The sequence below is a fragment of the Harpegnathos saltator genome, unplaced genomic scaffold (genome assembly GCF_003227715.2).
Source record: "Harpegnathos saltator strain DR-91 unplaced genomic scaffold, Hsal_v8.6 scaffold33, whole genome shotgun sequence".
NCBI lineage: Eukaryota > Metazoa > Arthropoda > Insecta > Hymenoptera > Formicidae > Harpegnathos > Harpegnathos saltator.
The window spans coordinates 491,687-515,197 of NW_020230128.1; the positions used below are offsets into that span (position 1 = coordinate 491,687).

The 23,511-nt window shown below is 46.7% G+C and overlaps 1 protein-coding gene across 2 annotated transcripts in view; it reads left to right on the top strand.

Annotated features, from left to right (window-relative positions):
* Nucleotides 1–23,511, top strand: part of hwt (SH2 domain-containing adapter heavyweight) — a 153,899-nt gene that overhangs the window by 120,253 nt on the left and 10,135 nt on the right. For both annotated transcript variants that reach the window (XM_025300168.1, XM_025300169.1), the window contains 2 exons: nt 13,185–14,125; nt 14,496–16,173. In XM_025300168.1, the coding sequence (XP_025155953.1) occupies nt 13,185–14,125; nt 14,496–16,173 (2,619 nt within the window). The remainder of the gene's footprint in view (nt 1–13,184; nt 14,126–14,495; nt 16,174–23,511) is intronic.

The following is a 23,511-nucleotide window of genomic DNA, read 5'->3' on the forward strand; positions in this document are numbered from 1 at the left end:
TATGTCAAATTTGAAATTTGTGGGCAGCCAGGAGAAGTTGCCGAGAGATTTTGCTTAATCTCTTAATAATAATATTCGCTTAATAATAATGGACATGGACAATTATATGTATATTGCAGCGTGTTATAAAATTTTAAAACGTAGCACAAACAAAATAAAAAACGATTATGAGTACGACCGATATATATGGTCGACTACAATTTGATGATTTCGAACATCTCTTTCAAGAGTTAAAAGAAGATGCAATAATGTTTTTTAAATATACTCGGATGAATGTTTCTACTTTTTGTATATTAGTAGACTTATTGCGGCCTCATCTGCAAAAAAAAATTGGAGAGCATTGCCAGCAGAACAAAGGATTATTATTATGCTCAGGTAATATTTGTAAATCCTTAGTGTTAATATCAATTTATTACAGTATTTATTATTATAGTAAATATTAGTTTTATTGTATAATTTAAAAATATATGAATAATGTAAAAAAGTGTTAATAGTGTTCTCCTCGAACTTTCGGTGAGACATTACATCTGGCATTTGATTAGATGTGCATAGACTCGATGCATAGAAATTTCGTTCTTATGGAATTTTTCGTTTGCCATGCATATGTTATGCTTATATTTATGTTATGTTATGTAAATCAATATGGCTACTCTATACTAGATGCTCATTGGTCGAGATGGCCTTATGCTACGTATATATGCAGTTATGCTATGCATGTGTATTTTGTATTTGCGATGGCCTTTATACTACTTTCAAGTACTAATCCGCCATTTTGAATTTTGCAACAACAATCTGAAATTTGAAATCAGCACGTTCGGAAACTATTATCAAACATGAAAGTAAATATTTTCCTCCGCAGAAGAAATTTAACCATTTCGATACTCATTTCTGCCAGTAAATAGAACCGCAAGAGGGTTAATGCGCGGTGATACAGGCCGATTCAGTCAGTTGAACGTCACCGATTTCCGAAGTTAGTTGCGTATTTAGAGCTGCGATGCAAACGGGTCGAAGACAAGCCGTCACGCCGCTTCTTCTCCAGAAGAGAAGAATCGAATCAGCAGCTGCGAGAGTGAAAGAGGCGCGCGCGACAGGGTTGGCCGAAAGGAATGTTCAAACCGGCAGCTTTATAGAAAAGTACCGATGACGCGTTCTGAAATGTCGGCTCACCACCCTCCATTATCTGCCAGCGCGGCTGTTACTACTCGCCTCGTTCGCTCGTTCGTGCGAACTTTTCGCTCTCGCGGCGTGTTCCCGACGTTACTTGCCATCGACACCATACGCGTATCCCACCTCCCATAATATGTCGCGTGATATTTAATTAAACTTCCCGTCCCCATCCCCGTCGCGCCGAACTTGCCCGGTTGTACCGCCCGCCCGGTCTCATTCCGCTTTCATAGTCCGTACTTTCAAGGGGCATTTCAGCCCCGTGCGCGCCCCCTTCCGCCCCGCATGCTCCGCTGGGCGCGCCACTTATTAACCGTGTTTCACTCGAGCCTGACGACGAATTTTTCTTGTCCTCCTCCATGGAAGCACGCTCCCCGCCGTGCATCGTGCAATTAAACACCGTCGATTTTCGTTAACAACCTGCAATCATGTGGAAAATCGCTCTCTTCTCGTCGAGTACGACCAAATCGCATTCACTCGTTCGAGATATAAATATATATGAAACAACGATTCTTCCTCCGCGCGGCTGCGAACGGTATTGTTGTGAAAGAGAGAGGGAGAGAGAGAGAGAGAGAGAGAGAGAGAGAGAGAGAGAGACACAGTTTGTCATTAATATCGCGCTTAATATCACACGAATGTGTAGTCCGTCGCCGAAAGAACTTTCGACCTCCTCGTTTGTTCGCGCGTGTGACACGCACACACACACACACACACAACCCCTTTTCAAAGTTACCCTCATTTCAATTACTGGTACCAGGTGACTTGTAGTTCGTTCCGCGTCCCCGAGCAGTTAACGCCCGTGCGGGTTCATCGTATGCAAATGTCAAGCCGTCCATCGGTTTGTCCTTCGTCCGGGAGAGCGGGAGAAGGCGGGTCCGGTGTTCATCAAACGCTGGTCAAAAGCGTCCCCGGCGATATATACGTATTCGTTAGCGGGAAATTTATACCAGCGAACTGCACGCGCGCTCGTCGCCCGCGATTCGCATCGCAGGCTCGTCCGCTCCGCGCGACCGTCGTCCATCTGACTTCATTGCCCAGCGGAACGCAACAAATGCGTGTTCATAACGGCTGAGCACGCCCGAGAATACCCGATTTGTACCGGTTTTAATGGCCGCAGCTCGCTCGTGGGTGTAAGCGACCCGAAAGTTTGCTCTCTGTCACTATGAAAATGAATAGTCAACAAGACCCCTTTTGTCCTTGCTCCCGATCTCTCTTGCTCTTCCTTATATTCCCTCTCTCTCTCTCTCTCTCTCTCTCTCTCCTCCCTCCTTGCCTCTCTTTCTGTCTCTGCCTCTCCGTCTCTCTCACCACCCCTTTCTTCCGACCGTCATTTCCCCTTCAGCCGCACTTTGGAATACGAGCCCGCCGCACCTACCCTCTATCTCTCACTTTCCCGCGGCGTAAACTAGATCATTTACAAACTGTCAGCGACATGGTTCTCCGACTTGTCTGACGGCAAGTACGTGCCGGATCTGGAGATCTTAATCCCCGTGCAATTTCGCGAGGTAAATTCGCACATCGTCGCGAGTGAAGAGATTCGCGCGTGTAGCGCGTAACGATGCGTGCCGCGCGCCGCCGGTTGAGTTGACTTCAAAGCCCTTGATTGCGTAGTTTTTGCCAGAAGAATGGTCATCCGAGAGCTTTGTGCCGCGAGTTATTGAGTTTCGTTCGAAAACTGAGCCTGAGCCACCGCGCGTCCCATTAGCGTTAGCAGTACACACCGCTAAACGAATTAGCGTGTGTAACCCCATCATTCCATTTCGCTCGCCGTAAAACCCGAGCCTCCGCGATCGCGTCCACGCGAGATCGTTTTAGTTTCCTCCGCGGCGATTAGCCGCTTCGAATGTTCGCGATGGAGAGAACGTGGCCTCGTTGCGAGGTTCACCAACCAGAGAGTAATTCCTTCCGGAAACTTCTCGGCGAAATTATCTTTTTTGTATGTATGTGCAAGACGAACAAAACACGTGCCGTGCGTAAAAGTTTGCTCCGTCGGCGCGAAGCGAACGAGCAAACTAAACACGAAACTTTGAAGCAACATACATTTTTGTATGTAAGTTTTGCCGCTCAATATTCCGGGCGGACTCGGAGGACAAAGGTCGGTGCTAAAGCTACGAAGCGATCCCTTCGCCGGCAGGGGACCCTTGAATTCATTTCATGGGCAATTACAATTAGCATTTATGCCACGATTTGCATATCGTTGCGAGACAATTTCGCGCGCGCTTAGCCTAATCTGTGTGTCAGATGCTCTCCCGTCGCGCAAGAAGCGTTCGTAGCTGCCGAAGAGATTGCTTATCTCGTCTGTATAAACTACGGAAATTTTCGGCGAGACACCCAATTCTGGGAATACCATTTATTCAAGCGTTGCGAGAGAGATAGAGAGAGAGAGAGAGAGAGAGAGAGAGAGAGAGAGAGAGATACAAATATCGCATGAAAATATTTATTTATTTATTTATTTATTTGACGCTCTACGGGTAAACATTCTTTGGTATACATAAAATTGAGATGACTAATGTAATGAATCAATCAAACTTACATATAGTGAAAAGTATTAAAATTACATATGCCGATAACCAAAACAATATATACAAAATTATTGAAAAATGCAGCGTTTAGTGCACATGAGGAAGCAAAAAAATGCGGCGAAGTTTGCTCCTGAAAGCATTCAATGAGTTATCGAAGTAGTCAATTCGTGTCGAATATCTGTTGGCTATCATTAACATTCTATTTATGCAGCTGAATTTACCATCGTGCGATGCCTTTCAATATGGAATACGTCCCACGATCGAATCGGCCTAGCTGGTATATAAAGTTTATATAAATATTTTAATGTCTATAATCGATTTCTTCTTCTTTCGACAAAAATATCACGAAATATAAATAAAGGAAGAGAGAGAGAGAGAGAGGGAGAGAGTAACTTTTCAACTTTCAAATTTAATTTCTTAAACGAGTAAATTTAATGGAATAAAATATCTGTCATGGTAAAACAAAGCGCGTTCGTGAAAGCTCCGAGCTCCGACATGCCATTGCCGCTCGATTGGAATTGCACAGTGCTACATGAAAACGAAAATGGGGTTTCTCGTTAACTCGGCGAGCCGGCGCGCGGCGCGCAGTGAGCAGCGGAACGTAAGATTGAATTTGAAAGCAAAAGTAAACTTGCGACACGATTAATTCGAAGAGTCCATAGAGAGGGTTGGCCAGGTGGACGCTCCGCGGTCGCTCGCGTACTTGAAATCAACGGGTACATTTCGAACACGAACGTGAACCCCCCGCCCTTTCTCTTCCACCCGCCTTTTGTCTCTCTCTCTCTCTCTCTCTCTCTCTCTCTCTCTCTTTCTCTTTGTGTCTCCATCGTGTCCACCCTTGTTGCCGCAAACGATCGTGCTCACGTGTGACCACCGACGTAGATTTCAATTGCGCAATGTCTACCGCCAGGAAAGCGAATAATCCACGCGTCGCCCCCGTGAGCGACAGCTTGCACCTACCCCCACGCTGCGCCCTCTCTCGCTGTTCCCTTTTTACCGCCGCAAAATCCTTTCCAACGAGCCCAAACATTGATTTTATTGCCAATAAAATCAATCGAAAGTAACGAAGAGGAGCTTGCAATCGCACAGTCGCCTTTAACAAGCGGCAAAATCGCCGTCGACGAGCGCAAGAACCGTATCAGACTATGGATTGAGATTGAGATTGGATTGAAATTTGATCAATTGGAAATAAGAAAATAATCTCAAATATAGTAAACTTGGCCCTAATTTCTTGAATTTCAATCCAATACTCAATCCCAATCCGTACTCTGATACGGTCTTTAGAGGATTTAACCCTTTAACGCCCGACTTCTTTACAAGTGTTTTCAAAATAAAATTTGAGTTTTTTTGAACTGAGACTATAAGTAATGATAACCAAAACAAATATCAGAATTTTATATTGGTTTTTTTTATCGTTCGTTTTTTGTTTATTGGTAAATATGACTTGGATCCTAAAAGCATATACCAAATGAGCAACCTATACAGAGAAAAATGAAGGGTAATCTATACGACATAACTCTGATAGTCAGCTTGACATTTCTGAGTTGAAATTTTACTATATTTGTGAGTGAAGTTTATCATTCAGAGCGTCAAGTTTACTATTTCAGAAGAATATCTTATAGATCACCATTTAGATACGATCAATCGTCCCTTCATTTTTCGCCGCATAAAAAACTGTAGGTCACCAGGTTTCACGAAAATAGCTTGATTTCTTGATTTTCGTGTCCACCATATTGGATTCGCCATTTTGGATTTCTGTATTCTTTTAATTTCACATTTTGCATCTGAGAAAGCTTCCAAATGTATAAAACTATAACAGATACCAATCTATTCATTTATAGTGCACTTTTAGATGTCAGTAACAATGCTAACTATGCCTACTTGGAATCTGACAAAACATGTTACCATTAAAACTGAACTAAAAACAGACTGCACCAAATCTACATACAATCTATATATCATTTTTTAGAAGGAGAATTCATCTTTACAGTGGTGCAAAGAAAACGAAAATATCTCCTTTTTTGACTATGGTCAAAAGTTATGGATTCTTAAATGCGTTTCTGGTAACTATAGTTACCAGTAGGCGTTGAAGGATTAAGGCTTGCGTGCTTTTTGCAACGCACCCTGTACGTTGGATGAACGCGTACCGTATGTAAACCACCATCGACGGATGATATCCCGAGCTTCTCTATTTGTTTCGAGACAAGTTTCGTTCGACAACTCGTCGTGACGTGAATGTCGATACCGAGCGACGCGTAAAAAATAATCGCGCAGTCATCGTGTTATTGAGTTTGAATTCGATATATTTATAGAGTCATCAAGGAGTGGTATCTCTTCTCTCTCCCTCCCTCCCTCCCTCCCCCCCTCTCTCTCTCTCTCTCTCTCCACCTCTCTTTCTATTCAAATTAGCCAGCTTTATCGGCGACAGTTATTCAAGATAATCAAAGGAGGCTTCGCGCATCAGAGCGGCACTCTGAAAGATCCACCTGTGTCTCCTCTCGTATAATCAGTCGTCACTTCAATCACTTCGTCTACGCGTACCTGCTTTCAGCGGCGTGCGTTCGCACAGGGATGAATTTCCAAGGAACAGACGAACTCCCCTCAAAGTGGCCCGCCTACGATATCTCCTCCCGGTATTTCCGCCTCTTTGTAGTGACAGCTGGTAATAGGTACCGTGACCCTGATGACTCGGGCTCGTTAGGTATCTTCTTTTTGCCCTGGAAAGAAGACGAGACGTAATGAAAGGGATTTAGAGAGGATGTACTTTTACAAAGAGAGCATCCCCCGCGAACGCTCATGCGGCACGAACGATTTTCGCTTCGACTGTCGGGTGGAGAGGGCGGGGGATTATAAGCGACATCGAGCGATCCATATCGTGTTACTTCGGGGCTGACAACAAGACGGGATCGACAAGACATCGACTCGACGTTACGTCTCTCGAGAAGTACTCGGACGTATTAGCAAGTTACGAACGCACGCGCTTACATTCTTCGTCTTTGCGCAAACAGGCGTTATCTCTCCACGACCCTTGACGCGGCTGATACATTTCGCGGCGGGATGTCCCGCTCAATCCCATGATCATAACCACGGATTCAGGCGCGACGAAGCCAATAACCGAGATTGGCTTTCGTTTCATCGCCGCTCGGCTCTTCGGGTAATCTTTAGCTGCTCTTCGTGCGCCGCCCCGAAGGCTTTCCTCAACGTGGCCGGCGATGTCGTCCCGTGCTCGAGCAATTGCGCGGTCCCTCTCTTTATACCTCTACCTACTCCTCTCTCTCTCTCCTTTATCTCTTTTTTCTTCCTGTAAGACGATACAATCCCGCGAGCCATATCTCGCGGACCTACCATCGCCACCTCGGTCATGCGTTACGGGGACGATATCTAATAAAAAGCGAAGTGAAGCGGCTCTCTCTGAGCACGCACAGTGTGTGTGTGTGTGTGTGTGTGGTCGCGTAGTCCATCTTTTTTATATAAAGCTCTTTCAGGAATTCCACTGGTCGCTGCACCTCGCCGTCGATCGCAGGGAAAACGAAAGATTGTATAAACGGCGCCGCGAGAGGATTCTCGGCCGGGATAGAGTCACGTGTCCTGGATTATCGTATAATCGAGATAAAGGATTTGATCTCCTCCAGACGGAACACCGCGTCGGAATAGTTGTGGAGGTTGGTGTTGCCGACCCGGCGGTGAGATGGTCATGACGTTCGTCGCGAATAAACTGTTCTCAGAATAATATGTGTATGATTACCGTAACTCGCGGCAGGACACGAATATGCGCTAATACGAAAGCTTTACTCTCTAAATTTCTTGGGCTGAAATTTCACTTGAAACATGAAGCAATCATCGAGTCGCTTGAATTTTGAGCGATTCCCCGCTTTCATATAAAGTGACTACCCGTACAAAGTGAATTCTCCATTTTAACCTTTTAACGTCTACTGGTAACTATAGTTACCAGAAATGCATTTCTTCTTCTAAAAAATAGTATATAGATTGTATGTAGATTCTGTGTAGTCTGTTTTTAGTTCAGTTTTAATGATAACATGTTTTGTCAAATTCCAAGTAGGCATAGTTAGCATTGTTACTGACATCTAGAAGTGCACTATAAATGAATAGATTGGTATCTGTTATAATTTTATACGTTTGGGAGCTTTCTCAGATGCAAAATGTGAAATTAAAAGAATACAGAAATTCAAAATGCCGAATCCAATATGGTGGACACGAAAATCAAGAAATCAAGCTATTTTCGTGAAACCTGGTGACCTACAGTTTTTTATGCGGCGAAAAATGAAGGGACGATTGGTCGTATCTAAATGGTGATTTATAAGATATTCTTCTGAAATAGTAAGCTTGACGCTCTGAATGATAAACTTCACTCACAAATATAGTAAAGTTTCAGCTCAAAAATGTCAAGCTGACTATCAGAGTTATGTCGTATAGATTACCCTTCATTTTTCTCTGTATAGGTTGCTCATTTGGTATATGCTTTTAGGATCCAAGTCATATTTACCAATAAACAATAAACAAAAATACAAGAAGACGCTTTGAAAAAAGTCAAGAACTATTTGATACGTCAGAAAATTCCGTAGTTTTTCGAAGATATAAAATTCTGATATTTTTTTTGGTTATCACTACTTATAGTCTCAGTTCAAAAAAACTCAAATTTTATTTTGAAAACACTTGTAAAGAAGTCGGGCGTTAAAGGGTCAAATAGAATCTTTGATAAATAAGTTGATCACACACACGTCCAGTGAATACTTTCACTCGAAACTGAGGAATGAATTCGATGTGCTTTCGGCGCCGCAAACAAAAGCATGTTTATTCTGATCGCTTGAAACATTCAATCGTATAAAGTCAGAAACCGCTTCAGGCTTGAATGAAACATTCACTCTTGCGATTTCGAGTGGCGGCGCATTTTTTCATTCTACCTCGAGCGGAAATACTATCACCTGTCACTCATTTTCCGCGAGATCCTACTCCAAGACGTTGAGAGAGTACATCGCACTATTTCGCGAGTCCGAGAGCTTCACTCGTATATTTAATTGATGAATGATAATTACCGGCTCGGCAATGCCGAGCGTGTATTATCTGTTCAATTATACCCAGTTAATTTGACTGATTGCTATGCAAGCTGTCGCGTTATGGGGTTCATAAACGATTTCCGATAACGGCCTGTACGGATCGCGCGGTGTGGCCTTGACATTAGTTTCTAATTGGATGTCGATCGCAATCGTAACATCGTTATACGTTGAGCTTAATCGAGAGGCAGAGAACAGTTTGAACGCGCGCGTGTTTCTTTCGCGCGCTCCTCCAGTTGGCACACGAGATTCCGCGTCATGTAATGGCATAGCTGAGATAGCTCGCTACGGACCGTTCATCCCGGTTATCTACAGGCCTACGTAAACAGGATGCATGCGACAGCGTTTCGTGTTATCGGTAGTGATTGCCGGGCGAGGGTTGTCGCTCACCGGCCGTAATAGATTCATTAGAGTAGACACCATTGCCACCCTCGGCGCATCCTCGCCCCTAGCTCCCTGTGCGTACGTTACCCTCTTTCATTTTCTGTCACTCGATCAGTCATTCGCGTGTAGTATCCGTTACTCACCTACCCGTTCGATCCTGCCGCTATGCAATAATTCGTCCTTCGGCCACGTAGAGAAAAATATCGTTCTATACTACTAAAACAGGCGGACACTCGCCTTCACGAATACAATAAACCTTCACGAAGAGCCTACTCGCTTGTCGTCTGAGCTTAAATAATGGTACTTTTAAACGACACTTGTCTTCAACAATGAATATTTTTTTTATTAAGTATATGCCTAAAGTATTAGCTCATTAGCAAACTTTAGAAAAACCCATTATCATGCACTCGAAAGGAGAATTTATGATTAAATTTATTCTCTTTTCGAGAACATTACAAAACTTGTGTTTTTTACGCAGCAAGAAAGCAAACTAAATTTTGGTTTTAGTTTGATAATCTTAATCGAGAGATATTAAACTTACCAGAAATCATAATCTATTTTAAGAGTAAGTTTGATGCTTATGATGAACCTGTAATTAATAATAAATTTGCGGATATATAAGCGTATAAAGTGAACTTGAAGCAAATAACATTTACTCGAATGCTGTATATATTTTTCTGCGCATATATTTTGAACCTTCATTTTTCGCTCAGAGCTTCATCATTTCCTCCTTCTTCCTCGCTGTTTCTTCGTTTTGAAGTCTCCGTAATTATTCGAAAGATATCTATCTTTATGTGAGCCCACTCGTCGAGCTCGTTCATCTCATTTGTTAATTGAAGACAGTCGGTTTAACGCAACGATCGGAGGAGAAACTCTGCGAAATTTTGTACTCGCCGATTGAATTCTTTCACTCGCGAGTTACGTGTGCGCATCTTTCAAACACATCGCGTATGTACAATCCGGTCCAATTTAATCGATCAGCAGTTCCTGGCTGTCCCCTCTTTCGCGCACTCGGCCCTCCATGGATATTTCGAAAACCTAATTATCGATCGGTAATCAATATCGCTGCAATTTGGCGACGCGCCAAAGCACGGCGTGCCTTTGTACGCGCTCGACAACGCAGTCGCCGCTGTCGGTTATAGTTTTTCTCGCGAGCAAGCGGATGAACAATCGGATTGTCGAAGGGTGAGCGATGCAATTAATTGCGTAAGACGCGTTGTTTAACGACTTGGGCGACGAATGCAATTTTCATACATTTCTCGCGCGATAAAGAGAACACAAGAAGTATCCTATGACTTATTCGATAAGAAATATATAGGACAATATTGTAAGCGTCTTGGTGCTCTCATTCGCCGTAGGTTGCTTGAAATATTCCTGAAATATTGAATCTGACGCGAATAATGCTCGCTCGCCCACACTGCGGTGTGTTTTAATGAATTCCTTTCCTCAAGCTTCAATCTTACATCTCGCCCGAGTTGCACGAACGTAACAGATGCAAATACATATTCATGTTTTCTTCGATTCCACTTCCACGGGGCTATCCTTTATTCTGCTGTTTTATTTCCTGAGAATTACGCCTCTCTCTCTCTCTCTCTCTCTCTCTCTCTCTCTCTCTCTTTCTCGACATGCCTCTCTGATATCATTTTATCGCGATATTATAGCGATTCTACGCGCTGGTAAAACAATATCGTATTTTCTCATTTCTTTCATTCCTTGCCTACTTTTCATTCCTTGCCTTTCCCTCTTTCTTTCTTCCTCTCTCTCTCTCTCTCTTTCTCTCTCTCTCTCTCTCTCTTTCTTTATATATCTCTCAGGATGGAACGCAGTATTGTCTGCCTTTATTTTTAATCCTGTGAATCAGTCGTTCTAATTCTTACGCGACATCGCATCTTTTGTCTTTTTTTTTCCTTTTCGGGATGTTTAAAAGTTTAACCAGCAAGAAGTTTCAGCGACGAAAGTCAGCAAGAAAGTAGCTTCAGGTGAAAAGAAAAGGTAATGGATCCTCTTTCTCGTTTTTCATCCCCCTGCTCACGGTGGAGGTGGGTCATCAGTCGGCTCTCGCGATCCTCGCTTCTTTGTGAAAGTTTGAATACGTAGACAACGTCTGGTTTCGTAAGGGCCATTTCTTCTGGAGTCCCGCATCCGAGGCTCCTCCGTCGTTTATCATTTGCTGCCAAGAGTGTGTGCCGCGAATTCAGTGGAGAAGGTGAAAAGGAATCGCCTGCGACTCGTTCCAGTTTCGCGCAGGCCGCGCAGGCGGGCCGTGCAATAATTTGCCGGATTCATTGTCCAGGAATTAATTCTCCATTTCGCGCTTACCCGCGAATACCCGCTGACACTTCTTTGTGTTTGACCATGGAAAATGAAGTTTAAGCTCCCCTCGTAATAGCGGAATACGCCGGGAATTCGAGATACCCAGCTTGCTCTGTCCCGTTCCCCTCCACCGATTATATCTGACGCGCGTTGTACGACAATACGAGGAATATTTCACTGAGCCTATTCCATTGAAGAATCGTCGCTTCTTCTTCACTTATTTCTGCATTCAACACTTTTGTCGGATGAGCTCAGCGCGCGACATCGTACATCCGCTCGCAGTCGCGCAGGATTCTCAGTTGCTGCGATTGCACTCGAAATTATTTAAGTACATTCGACACACGCGCGTGCACACAGGACGTCCGCAAAATGTTTCATCACGTCACGAAAGCGTGATACCCTAGCGAATCAAACCCCGCAAAATTATCGGTAAATTACTCGCGGAATTAATAAGGTACGCGCCCTCAAAGCGCGATGCGCGCTGTCAAATATTTACATGCACTTTGTACACGCGGCATAATTAGCCGCATCCAGCGGCAGGAGATCGATGAAAAACGAATTAGCGCGAATGGCGGCGACAAAAAGACGCGCAAAGACCATCTATTGCACTCGACGATACGAACGGTCGATATATACCCGTATCCATGCGGGGCCTTTGTGTCTGCTCGAGCAGCGACGGCTCCGGACGACGCGATAGACCAGAGCGGGCTCCGATAATCATTTTTTTCTCGCTTTCGACAAGTTCGTCCGTATATCCGCGACGGTGGTCCCTGTCAAAAACAGCGCCGGCATGGTTTACGGTCTCGCGTCTCTCGCCCTCGCCGCCTCTCCCTCTCACCGAAGGGAGGGAGCGAGGAAGGATTTCGGCGGGGCCCTCCGGTAGAGCATAATGCGCCCATTATCTCCAGTCCTTTCGTCTATTCCGCATGTGTACACTGCCTATATAACGTACCGGGTGTCCGCGTAATTTTGCGTTCCCTCCATTTGCTCCCTCTCTCTCTCTCTCTCTCTCTCTTTCGCCCCCTCTTTCGTCTGCGTCCGCCTCCTTCCTTGCTGTCGCGAATGGCCGTGACACGATCGTAAAGCCTAAAGAGGCATTAGATGATGCTCGAACGGGTCGACGAATAAGAAGAGGATGGAAAGGGGTGGCTGACGCTGGGGTGGAGCGGGATAGAACGTCTCGCGTGAGGCGAGAGAAAAGACCAGGAACCATTACGGTAATATCCCACGGACGGAGGAAGTGATTTTTAAGGAGACGAGGCCGCCATTTCAAGGCAATTTCGCCTCTCCCGCGAGCTTTTTCGTTCTCTTCGTGCGGCGGCGGTGGCGGCGGGGGCGGCGGCGGCCCGAGAGTCCTTCCCTCGCGCGCTTCCCTTACAACAAGACGATTATGAAAATTTCGCGCCATTTTCGGGATCCTCGTCTCCCCGACGTGAGAGCGGACTTTGTACAGCCCGGGACATCCTTTCACGCGTAAATCTTCTGGATCCTGCCCTCACGGTCGATGAATTCCTTGTCGCTTCTGTCATGATAAGTCATGCTAATACTACCTCAGAACAGCCAGGATATACCTTTCTTCTCGTGTAATATAATCGATGCGAATTGCACGAGTAGCTCGACGTAGTTGTCAACACATTTCCGTCAGCGGGAAATCTCACATACGCTTTAAAATCACGACGTTCGAGACGAGTTATTTCACGTCATCGACGAAATCGATCGATTTCCTCAGATCCATCGGCATCCGGCTCGTCCTGCGAGGACGACGAGGAGGGTCGGCTCGTGAGAGTTCGGAAACGGAAGAACAGTCTCTACGCATCCTCGTCAACCCGAGCACCCTCGGCGGATCGGGATACTTTAGCTTCGACCGATGGTCTCGTCGTAGACTGCGTCGCTCTCGTGCACCTGACCGACCAATCTCCGACCGAATCCAATCAACCGGTGCGCCATCCATCGCCGTATTACTACGGCGACCTCTTCAAGGTCCCGGAGCAATTGCCTACGAAATCTCAGCCGGGCAAGTATCGCAAGAGCGTCAGCCTCGATGTGCCAGGCGAGCGTTCGCGCACACCCGGTATACCGAAGAGGAACTCGGTAGCGGGTGATGGGGGCTCCTACTCGTCTCAGCAACGGCACTATCAGCAGCAGCAACAGCAGCCGTCGCAGCCACCGCCGCCACCGCCACCGCCGCACTATCAGAGCCAAGATCTAGTGAGCCCCACGTCTGGGAGCGAGCATGCTGTCCCGGCCAGAAGCGAGATCCTCTCGTCGTGCATCATCACCGAGTGGGACCACACCCTCATGCCTCCTCATAGACTGTTGAGTCATGACCTGCCTACCGCCGTTTGTACCTGTATCGCATCGCCCGAGGAGGAGGAGGAGGATGAGCTAGACCGACGGCAGCCGCAAGTAGCGCGGCACCAGGTGCGCAAGCTACGACGTACGCGCAGGATAGACCCGCAGCCGATACTCGTCGAGGACGAGGACGACGTGGAAGGTGAAGACGAGGGCGAGGAAGAGGAGGAGGAAGACGCGGAGCCTGAAGAGGACGAGGAAGGGATGGCCAGGCAACGTCACCTCTACGAGACGGCCTTCGACTGCAAGGTCAATCGCTCCGACGATGATCTCGACGATCTCGACCGTGTGACCAATCATCCGGTGCTGCACTCGCAGGTACGTAAAGTCGGGGGGGGGGATTTTTTATGTAAAGAAAATCTCACGAGAGATGCAAGTTTCGGAGAAATTATTTCAGAGTCAAGATGCGAGTACAGTTTTGTGTTGGAGTTCACGTTTGTGAAAACTCTCTTTGTTACTAAATTATGTACGCCAAGTCCAACTCGCAAATTTTGTCCGCTTATTCGTCACGACTCTGTGCGTGTCATCAGAAGTGTCATCGTTTTTTTTTCTTTACTCATTCATACCTTTCTTCAAGTCCTAATCACAGAAACGTCGAGCGCACTTTTTGTTTCGTTCAGCGTGCGAGCAGGAGGATTGTGTGAGTTTTACTTTGACACTCGCGTGAAAAAGAATTTTGACAACGCAGATGCGGAGCGGCAGCGCTGTGTTGTCGAGTAGAACGAGTTCATCAACGGACCCGTCGAAGCAGCAACATCAGCAATCACTTCCTTACGCCGGCCAGTCGCAATCAAGCAAGGACCATCGACGCAAAGTCGTACTTCTCCGCCCAAAACCGATTCCGAGCCGCCTACAGCAGCAGCAGCAGCAGCAGCAGCAGCAGCAGCAACAGCAGCAACAGCAGCAACAGCAGCAACAACAACAACAACAACAACAACAACAACAACAACAACAACAATCGCAGCAACAACAAGACAATATATCTACTCTGTCCCAGGATGTCGAATCCCTCCATATCAATTCGAGCGATGAGAAAACCGGCTCGCCAAGATTACCCGCTCGCGATTACACCCCATCCCCTCCATCTACCGCGCCTTTACCCGCGAAGTTTCACGGCAACCGAGACCACTTGCTACTGAACATCCGCAGCGCGCCGAACTTGCCGTCTCAGCCGGACCACCCTCGGCTGAAGGACATGCGATTGCCTATGAAATCGTTGCGCGCCAAAGACTCGCCGCAGAGCAGCGAGGGCAGCATTCTCGAGATCAAGAGTCGACCGAAGACCTTCGTCCAAGAGAACATCGATTCCTCGCAGGGTCGCCGGTTCGACAAGGAGCTTATTCTGGAGTTCAAGGGCAGGCCCCGGGAGGAGAGGCAACGGCCTCGCAGCTTGATCCGCGAAAGTAGACCGGTGATGGAGTTCAAGGGCAGGCCTCACGAGGCGGAAAGCGACGTGGCGCGGCCGCGAAGAGACGCCGGCCCGTTGGAGTTCAAGCTGCGCACCTCGAGACGTCGTGCCGGTTACTCCAGCACTGAGAGCATGGCGACCAGCAGCAGCGGCGGCAGTATGGAGTCCCTCCGGAGCAGCACCAGCGAGGGCAACCGGTCGACCAGCAGCTCCGAGAGTCGACACAGCACCAGCCTGAGCTCCCACAGTTCAGACAGCGGCGGCACCAACTGCTACCATCACCATCAGCAGCCGTCGTTGCCCGGTTTCCTGACCCATCACGCCACCAAGCTGCACATCCTCTCGCCCATCTCCGACAAGTCGTCGCAGGAGCCGGCCTCGGAGACGTCCGACAACAATCGCAACAACAACTCGCAGAAGGCCTCGCCCGAGGAGAGCGTCACGTCGGAGAACAACGTCATCGCGGGCAACAACACGAACACGAACGCGGCTAATACGAACGCCGTCACCACCTCGCCCATGGACACGTCCTTCAAGAAGAGGCGAACGCCTCAGAACAAGAATCTCATCAATCTGGCTCTGCAGTCGTCGTCGTCGGGCGACGCGGAGATCCAAGGATCGGACAGCGGTATCTCCATCGAGTCCCGCGCCGGAATCAAGTGCAAGCCCTTCGGCTTCCACCTGCTGAAGCCGCAGTTGGACAATATCAACTTCGTCGACAACGAGCCGGAACTCTCGGATCTGCCCTTCGACATGCCGAAGCTGCGCAGGAGACGCCTGCTGATGCAGCAGGACGCCACTACGTCCGGCAGCGCGACCAGCGTCGATCTGAGAGACCTGCCGTTCGATATGCCAAAACTCAGGAAGCGGCTCAGATGCACCCAGAGCACCGAGTCCAGCGCGTCTCAGGCGTCGTCCAGTCTCTCCGTGCGCGACGTGGAGCCGCCTCCTTTATTCGGTGAGTTTGCTCTGCATTCCTACATCTTAGGGTGAAAGTACGACTAGCCAGCATCCTTTGCGCTCTTGATGAGGACTAATAATAAATTAACGAGGATTAAATAAATTAAATAAATAAATTAATGACTAAATAAATTAATAAGAATAAGAATAAATAAATTAATGAGAATTAATAATAAACAAGCAAGTGATAAATAATGATTAATTTAAAGAATGATCAATATATCCCCGTACGTCTTAATATTTATACGTTCGCAGAAATAGAGGTTTTCACGATTGTGAAGAGTGTGCGGGCAATGTCTCTGTGTGCGCATACACTTTCTGCTTAATGATTTTTCCACTTCTAATGAGTGTCAATATCAAGAGGGAAGTGTCGATATCATGAGCGAACAGCGCCGCTAAGAAGGTTCGCACGAAGTTCGAACGAAGAGTTTAGATCGAAATTCCTTTTCGACGGTGATTAACGTTAACGGGCAGGCACGAGAAGGGTTTCAGGTTTGGTTTTCTCCTTAATCGAGCCTCAGCCATTAAAACGATAAAAACCGTACTTTCGGCACTTGGAGGTAAACGAAGTACTTATTAGAAACGAGGGGGCCACCGTAATTTGACGCTGATCGTTATGAACCTTCCAGACAACGGCTAACATCGTTAAGTTTCACTTAGCTGCTCCCAGCGATATTTACTACAAACACACACATACACACACACACATCTCTTTGTCAACTGTGTGTCGATGGTGGACTGTAACGGCGGAGATACACGCGTGTCCGCTCTTTATGTGCCACCTCATATTTTATTGCTTTAGCCCAGGTGTTGCTAATCGGATTACAGACCAATTAATCAAGGCAATCGCAAATGCAGCGCCGACAGGCTGCGAGAGAGATTTAAATATTGGAGAGACTTTTACAACACGACGATGAAAGCACTTCTGCCTCTTTCATTTCTCCGATAAATCGGTGGCATTCATACGATGCACGAGCGGGAGTTCCGCCAGTGCAGCGCCGGCTGCAATGTATCAGGCGGTATCGAAGTAGCCGGCAATGCGTAATTTAGATCGCATTAATATCTCTGGAATCACACGACATCGATAATTTATCGCCGACGAGTGAATCTGGCTCGGCGCGAGACCGCACGCATTGCAGCGCGCGAAGCGCGCTCGGAATTAGTCGGGTGATTAAGCCTCCGTTGCCGCAACCCTCCTCCCAGTTCTATCCCCCGAAGCTCTATCGTCCGACCTGATGGGAGTTTGAACGCGCGTCGTCTACCCTCCGAGTCCCGAAATTGCGAAAGCTCTAATGCGAGAGAGCTACCCGCGCTGCGTACATTGCCTACGGCCTGCGAAAGCAGGCTGCAACTCGCTAGCTGGAATAGTCGACAAATGTCGCTAGACGAAGCTTAGGTTCAGGTTATGTGCACCATACTGATCTATGGACCAACCGGGCCAACGGGCGGAGGAAGGAACGCCGCGCCAGCCAGGCGACAGGCCGAGAGCGCCCAACTATTTTTACCGGTCGGTCGAATGTCAATAAAGGCACGGGACGCCCTGTAAATCCGTTTTGCTCCGAGTTACGGGGGGGTCTTTGGGAGCTGCTTTTTCTCTCCTGGCTCCGGGAAAACGGATGGCGAGCGTCGCTGGCGGCAGCGGCAGCAGCGGTGATGACGACGACGACGACGACGACGAGTGATTTCTCGCACCGTGAAATACGCTGACGCGAATTTATTTAATCAATTACGGACCCTGGGCTCTTTCTCTCTCTCTCTCTCTCTCTCTCTCTCGCTCGCTCGCTCGCTCGCTCGTTCGTTCGCTCGCTCGCTCCCTGTGCACGGCTCGCTGTGTATCCTTGCTCGGGTGATTTAATGCACGACGATTATCACCCGCTGGTTTCGATGGGCCATCGTGTTTGCGGAACGAATTATTGCTATTTTTGCACCGCCGTCCGATTGCAGAAAATATCGCACCCGACATTTCGGAAGATTTCAAATGTACGAGATGCTGAGAAAATGTCTTAGATTGGTGGGGTTGAAGACTGAGAAGAATTGGAAGAAGCAATTTCCCATAAAAGAGCGAGAAATATAATTTGTAGGAATGTTATCTCGAAGGTGAAATCTGGACTGAATCTAGCTGAAATCTGAATATCTGGAAATCCTATCTCAGATATTGATAATTGAATCAGAGTTTTTTCGCGTTTTTATTTTTTCCGGGGCGAGTGTAGAGATAACTCGATCATTCGCGGAACCAGTTTTGTTTCCGTAACGTGATTATATTCGTTGCATGTAGCGTATTATTGATTCAATGGAATCCAGCTCATTGATGAAGCGCCGGATATCGATGCAAAAACAAATCGGAAATGGAGTGCACGTCGCACTCGGTGATATCGTTGACAAAGCCGCCGCGTCATCCAGTTAGAACTGCTCTTCGAGCAGCTATCATGTACGACAAAAATATGAATAAATAGTCCACCGCCTACGTGGAGTTTAATCAACGTGTGTTGGTAAATACGCGACATGCACTGTACGCGCATGTTACGCCGGTCGTTGTTCCGTTTGTCAGAAAACGAAAGTGTAGTCATCCTGCGCTCTCGCGCACCGATGTACCAACCGTACTTCGATCGCCGCCGAACATTCGCACGCGCTTCATGGGCGACGCATTTTTCGTCGCTGAATCGCACGAGAGGCGCACAATGAAACTCTCGCGATTTCACGCAGCCACGGGCACGCTTTTAACGACGGGGAAAACGTGTACTCGCGCCGCGAAATGCGCGATTACAAAACGTCACGTATGCCGAGGGGTTCTCTTGAAATTTAATGAACTCGGAATCGCGCGGTCAGGTCCAAAATAAAATCCAGCGTTGCAGCATGCACCGGAAAAAAGGAAAATATAGCTGAAACATTTTATTTATCGGTTTGCGAATTATGCGTAACGCGCGCGCGCGCTCGCTTTTTGCTCGCAACATCTCTGATTTGGCAGTCAGCTGCGAACGAGTCGGATCCGTGATATTTTTTCCGGCTGATGGATGCCGCTTGGGCGGCTCGGATTCGTAAATTACTTTTTGAAGAGGCGGGAAGAAGGGGGGGAGAGAGACGCGAGGGAACGAGGTGACGAGTGCGTTAGCACGTGATCAGGAGCAGATTTCTCCTAAAGATATACGCTTTTTATGCGTTTAGTTGTCGACAATTACTTTCCTAGCTAGCTCGCCGGCTCGATCGGAGGGCTGATCGATCGATCGCTTTATCTCGGGGCTAACGCACGCGGCTAGCGGATCGTTTCATCAGTATGTCGTCGCGAATGGCTCGTCGATCAAGATAAGCCATCTTGAGCGATGAGACGTTTCAGTTTTTACCGGTGGTACTTTTATTTACGTTCCCATTTCCCGGTACGATTGATATTGTTAGCTTGTTACTTTGCTATTATTGACAATTATTATGTCATTATTGACAATTTGATGCTTACAGTGATATCAATTACATTCATCTTTTATAAAAATAATTGAATTAACTATTTCCTCGACGTACAACGTGACTTTTCGTCAACGCTTCGATGTGTCTGACCGCCCGGACTGCGTAGTGCGCGTCTTTGTCTGCCTCGCTAGTCGTGTTATTATTGACAATTTAATTCTTACGGTGATATCGCTTATATTTATCTTTTATAAAATTAATTAACCAATTATTTCCTTGATGTACAATGTGACCTTTCGTTGACTTTTCGTGACGCTTCGATATGTCTGGCCGCTCGGTTTGCGTAGTGCCCCTCTTTATCTACTTCGCTAGTCATGTTATTATTGACAATTTAATTCTCGCAGTGATATCCCTTATAGTTATCTTTTGTAAAAATAATCAACTATTTCCTTGATGTACAACGTGACTTTTCGTCAACGCTTCGATATGTCTGACTGCCCCGCGTCTGCGTAGTCGCGTCTTTATCTATTTCTCTGGTCATATTATTACTGTCAATTTACTTCTTACAGTGATATCGCTTATATTTATCTTTTATAAAAATAATTGAATTAATTAGATATTTCCTGGTTGTACAAGCGTGACTTCGTCGACGCTTCGACTTCCGGTCCGCGTAGTGCGCGTCTTTATCTACTTCGAAGACGAATAACGATGCGACGCGTTAACTAGAGACACCGAAGCCACATCGATATTTCTTTTTTATTTTGCTAGTTTTGTTATTCCTGACAACTTAACCGACAATACATCTTTATTCTCAATTAAATTAATCGAACTAATTATTTCCTTCAGATAGAACATGATTTTCTCTGTTAACGCTTTTCTACGTCTGACTCCGTCCAGTCTGTGTCCATTTGAAGACGAGTGATAATATACGACGCATCAGTCAGAGACAGCGAATTCAGATCGATACTTTCTTCGGTGCATCCTTTTTTACATTTCAGCCGAGTTGACGGACGGCCGACCCTCGGAAAGCGAACAGTTTGCGCATTGTGCTTTCAGACAAAAGCCATCGGCTTGCGCCCGTCTACAATGTGTTAGAGATAGTAGCAGCGGATAGAATGTAGAGCCTAAAGCCGGCGCGCTTCGGTTCGCGCTGCAGGAGTCCCATGCGCTGGCTTTACGTGCAAGCTCGTGCAACAATGTTGATGTGTGCGTGCACGTGTCACCAGGAAGATAGCACGGTTGTATTGAAAGTATCGGAAATATTACGCCCTACTTGCGACAAGTTTGCATTCTCCCTTTTCCGATCGGCTCTTTTAAACCTCATCGATGATGGCCTCTTCGTGATACGTGACACTACTTCAGCTGCTTGCTGAACGAATCGAATCAAATGTTATTAATCGACAGATTGACCTCAGCTTGGGAAATCGAGCAAAAATAAATAGCTTTGTCATGTCCCCGTTCTCTCTCGCGACTCGGCGGTGGAGGAGATACATGTTACGTTTGGTTAGATCGTTGGCGGGCGCGGCGTCGATACCGAAAAAATGGATAGGACTCGCAATCTCGAGCATCCCCGGTATCTGTCTCGCGCACAGACTATTTAATGGCCGACAACGCGAACTTCACTCGCTGCTGGCGATCGTTAACGGGCTGGAGATGAGAACGGGAGGGGGAGGAGGAGGGGAAGAGAGGAGCAAAAAAGCGCATCGACGCGGTGATATCTCTGGCTCGGTCCGCTTCGGTGGTGACGTGAGAAAAGGTTTGGCTTGACGGGAGAGGAAGAGTAGACAAAATTTCTTCCGGGTGTTTACGACTGAAGTTGCCGAGTGTAAGTTACGTCGGAGTCTTTGTTTTTCCGACGCAACGCGCACACTTTCATTCGCCGAGTTCTCGTCGAGACGAGAGAAAGTTTCGCGGCCATCACGAAGGATGCACGCGTATTGGTTCGCTCCGAAAACCGTTTGTTTTTATCTCTCTTGGAAGAAGATTTCGCGGATCTCCCCGCGAAAAAAATTCCCGCGATACTCTCCGGAGGGACGTCCTCGATCTGATTCGTTCGAAACGGGGCAGATTCGAGAGATTACGTTCTCTCGGAGAATTGGCACGCCATATAACGAAGAGATATACCTTCGATGTCCTCGCCATTTTATTTTTCCGGGCCTCGTAATACGATAGATCGAAGCGAATAAAGACGGGCATTATCTATACCGTAAACGCTACCGTACGAATTGCGGACGCGGATATCTCGCCGCCGAGATCTCGCCCTCGCACGTTTTCACTTGATAGTTCGACGTGACCTCGAACGTTCGTCGCGCGCGAACCACCCTGTTTGCTTCGTCCACCCCCCAAGGTAGGGATCCGCAATTTCGCTATAGCTGTTCATACGCCCGAACCACGTACGATTTAGTCAACATCGCGCATTTGGTCCACTGACCATTTGGTAGTCGGCCAAACTAACGTACAAGTAGTCATGTTTAGGGACTTCGGAAGCAATCGCATCATCAGATTTTAGTAGCAAATTCGGCCGAGTAACGCCGAGTTTGCTGTACACAACGTTGCGATTCTGATACTTCAATACTTCGTTAGTTTTAAACGTGCAGCAGCCGGATTTTATTACTGTGTTCATTTGCTGCTGCAAGGAAAATTGTATAGTTACAAGCTGCTCCTGCTAGAGCAACATGTACAAAGCTAACGAAGCAAAATTGAAACATCACACAGAGGCGCGCGCGCGACCGCCTCTAATTTTCATGGCTTTTTTTACAGACGCAGATTTTTCACGAGAATCTCCGCTCCGCCGGCGGACTTTTGCAGTTCGTGAATTTTAGAAGAGCCTGCAAATTGCACGCGCCACAGTGCGCTCTGTCCGCGAAATTCTCGGGTGGGCGAGAGTGAATTTTGCGTGAATGCAGGCGACATTCGAGACGTATACGTTGATGTTCGTACGATGGCTCGACCTAAAGTTGCGGTTAAACGCAATTTTACTCTTTGAGAATCCCAGCCACGTAGCCGCTTTGCTCGACGCCAGCATCGCGGCTGTCTGCTGTTTTCCATTTGGTGGCGATCCAAAAGACCGCTGCGACGCGAGTCGCCATTCGTCCGAGCATTCGCGGGATTTTCTAGCGGCTAAACTTTAACGAGAAGCATCGCCGCAATTTAATTGTTACGCTCGACGAAACACACGAAGATTGCGATAACTGGGTTAAATTACTCGCGCGCTCACGCGCTCTTTTATGCGAGTTGCATTTCTATCCTAAATAATTGGACTACCGACATTCATACACACGCGCGCAGCTTTACCGCGCCACGGCGAGCTCGTTAATTCCCTCTCGCTCGCGATTAATTCCACGGTTATGTTTCGATGCCTGCTGGAAAATACAACTTTTCGTAGTTCTCTTTCGCAAAGATTATTTCATTGGGTTCCCTTTAAAGAGAAATCTACGAGGAGCGCTCCCGATCTTCAGGATTCTCGCAGCCGTCGGCAAACGAGGGCAAAGATCAGATATCAAAAGCGAGGAATGACCAGTCAATAACTAAGCGTGTAACGTCGTTATCCGCCAGACTTCCAGCGAGATCAACAATTTCCGGTCCTGTTGCTTTTCGGAAAGCTGATGTTTCGTTACGGTGTACGCACAACACTTTTGACGAATAAATTCTACGATTACACACTAAATAATATTTATTCAGGTCCATTTTCGTTCAGATTCACATTTAATTTATTCAGATAATATAAAACACGGTATTGTTTTAATAGGATATCATCGTGCTACGAATCATCGTTCTACGATAAATTGAGAAAGCGAGCAAAAATGTGATATGAAGATATGAATTGAAGATATGAATATTTGTCGTATAAACTTAGGTTTCTATATTAAAAAAAGAAATCCGTAATTATAATATAAATAAAATAGTAATTATATCACACTATTTAATTTTACTGTAGTAAGTA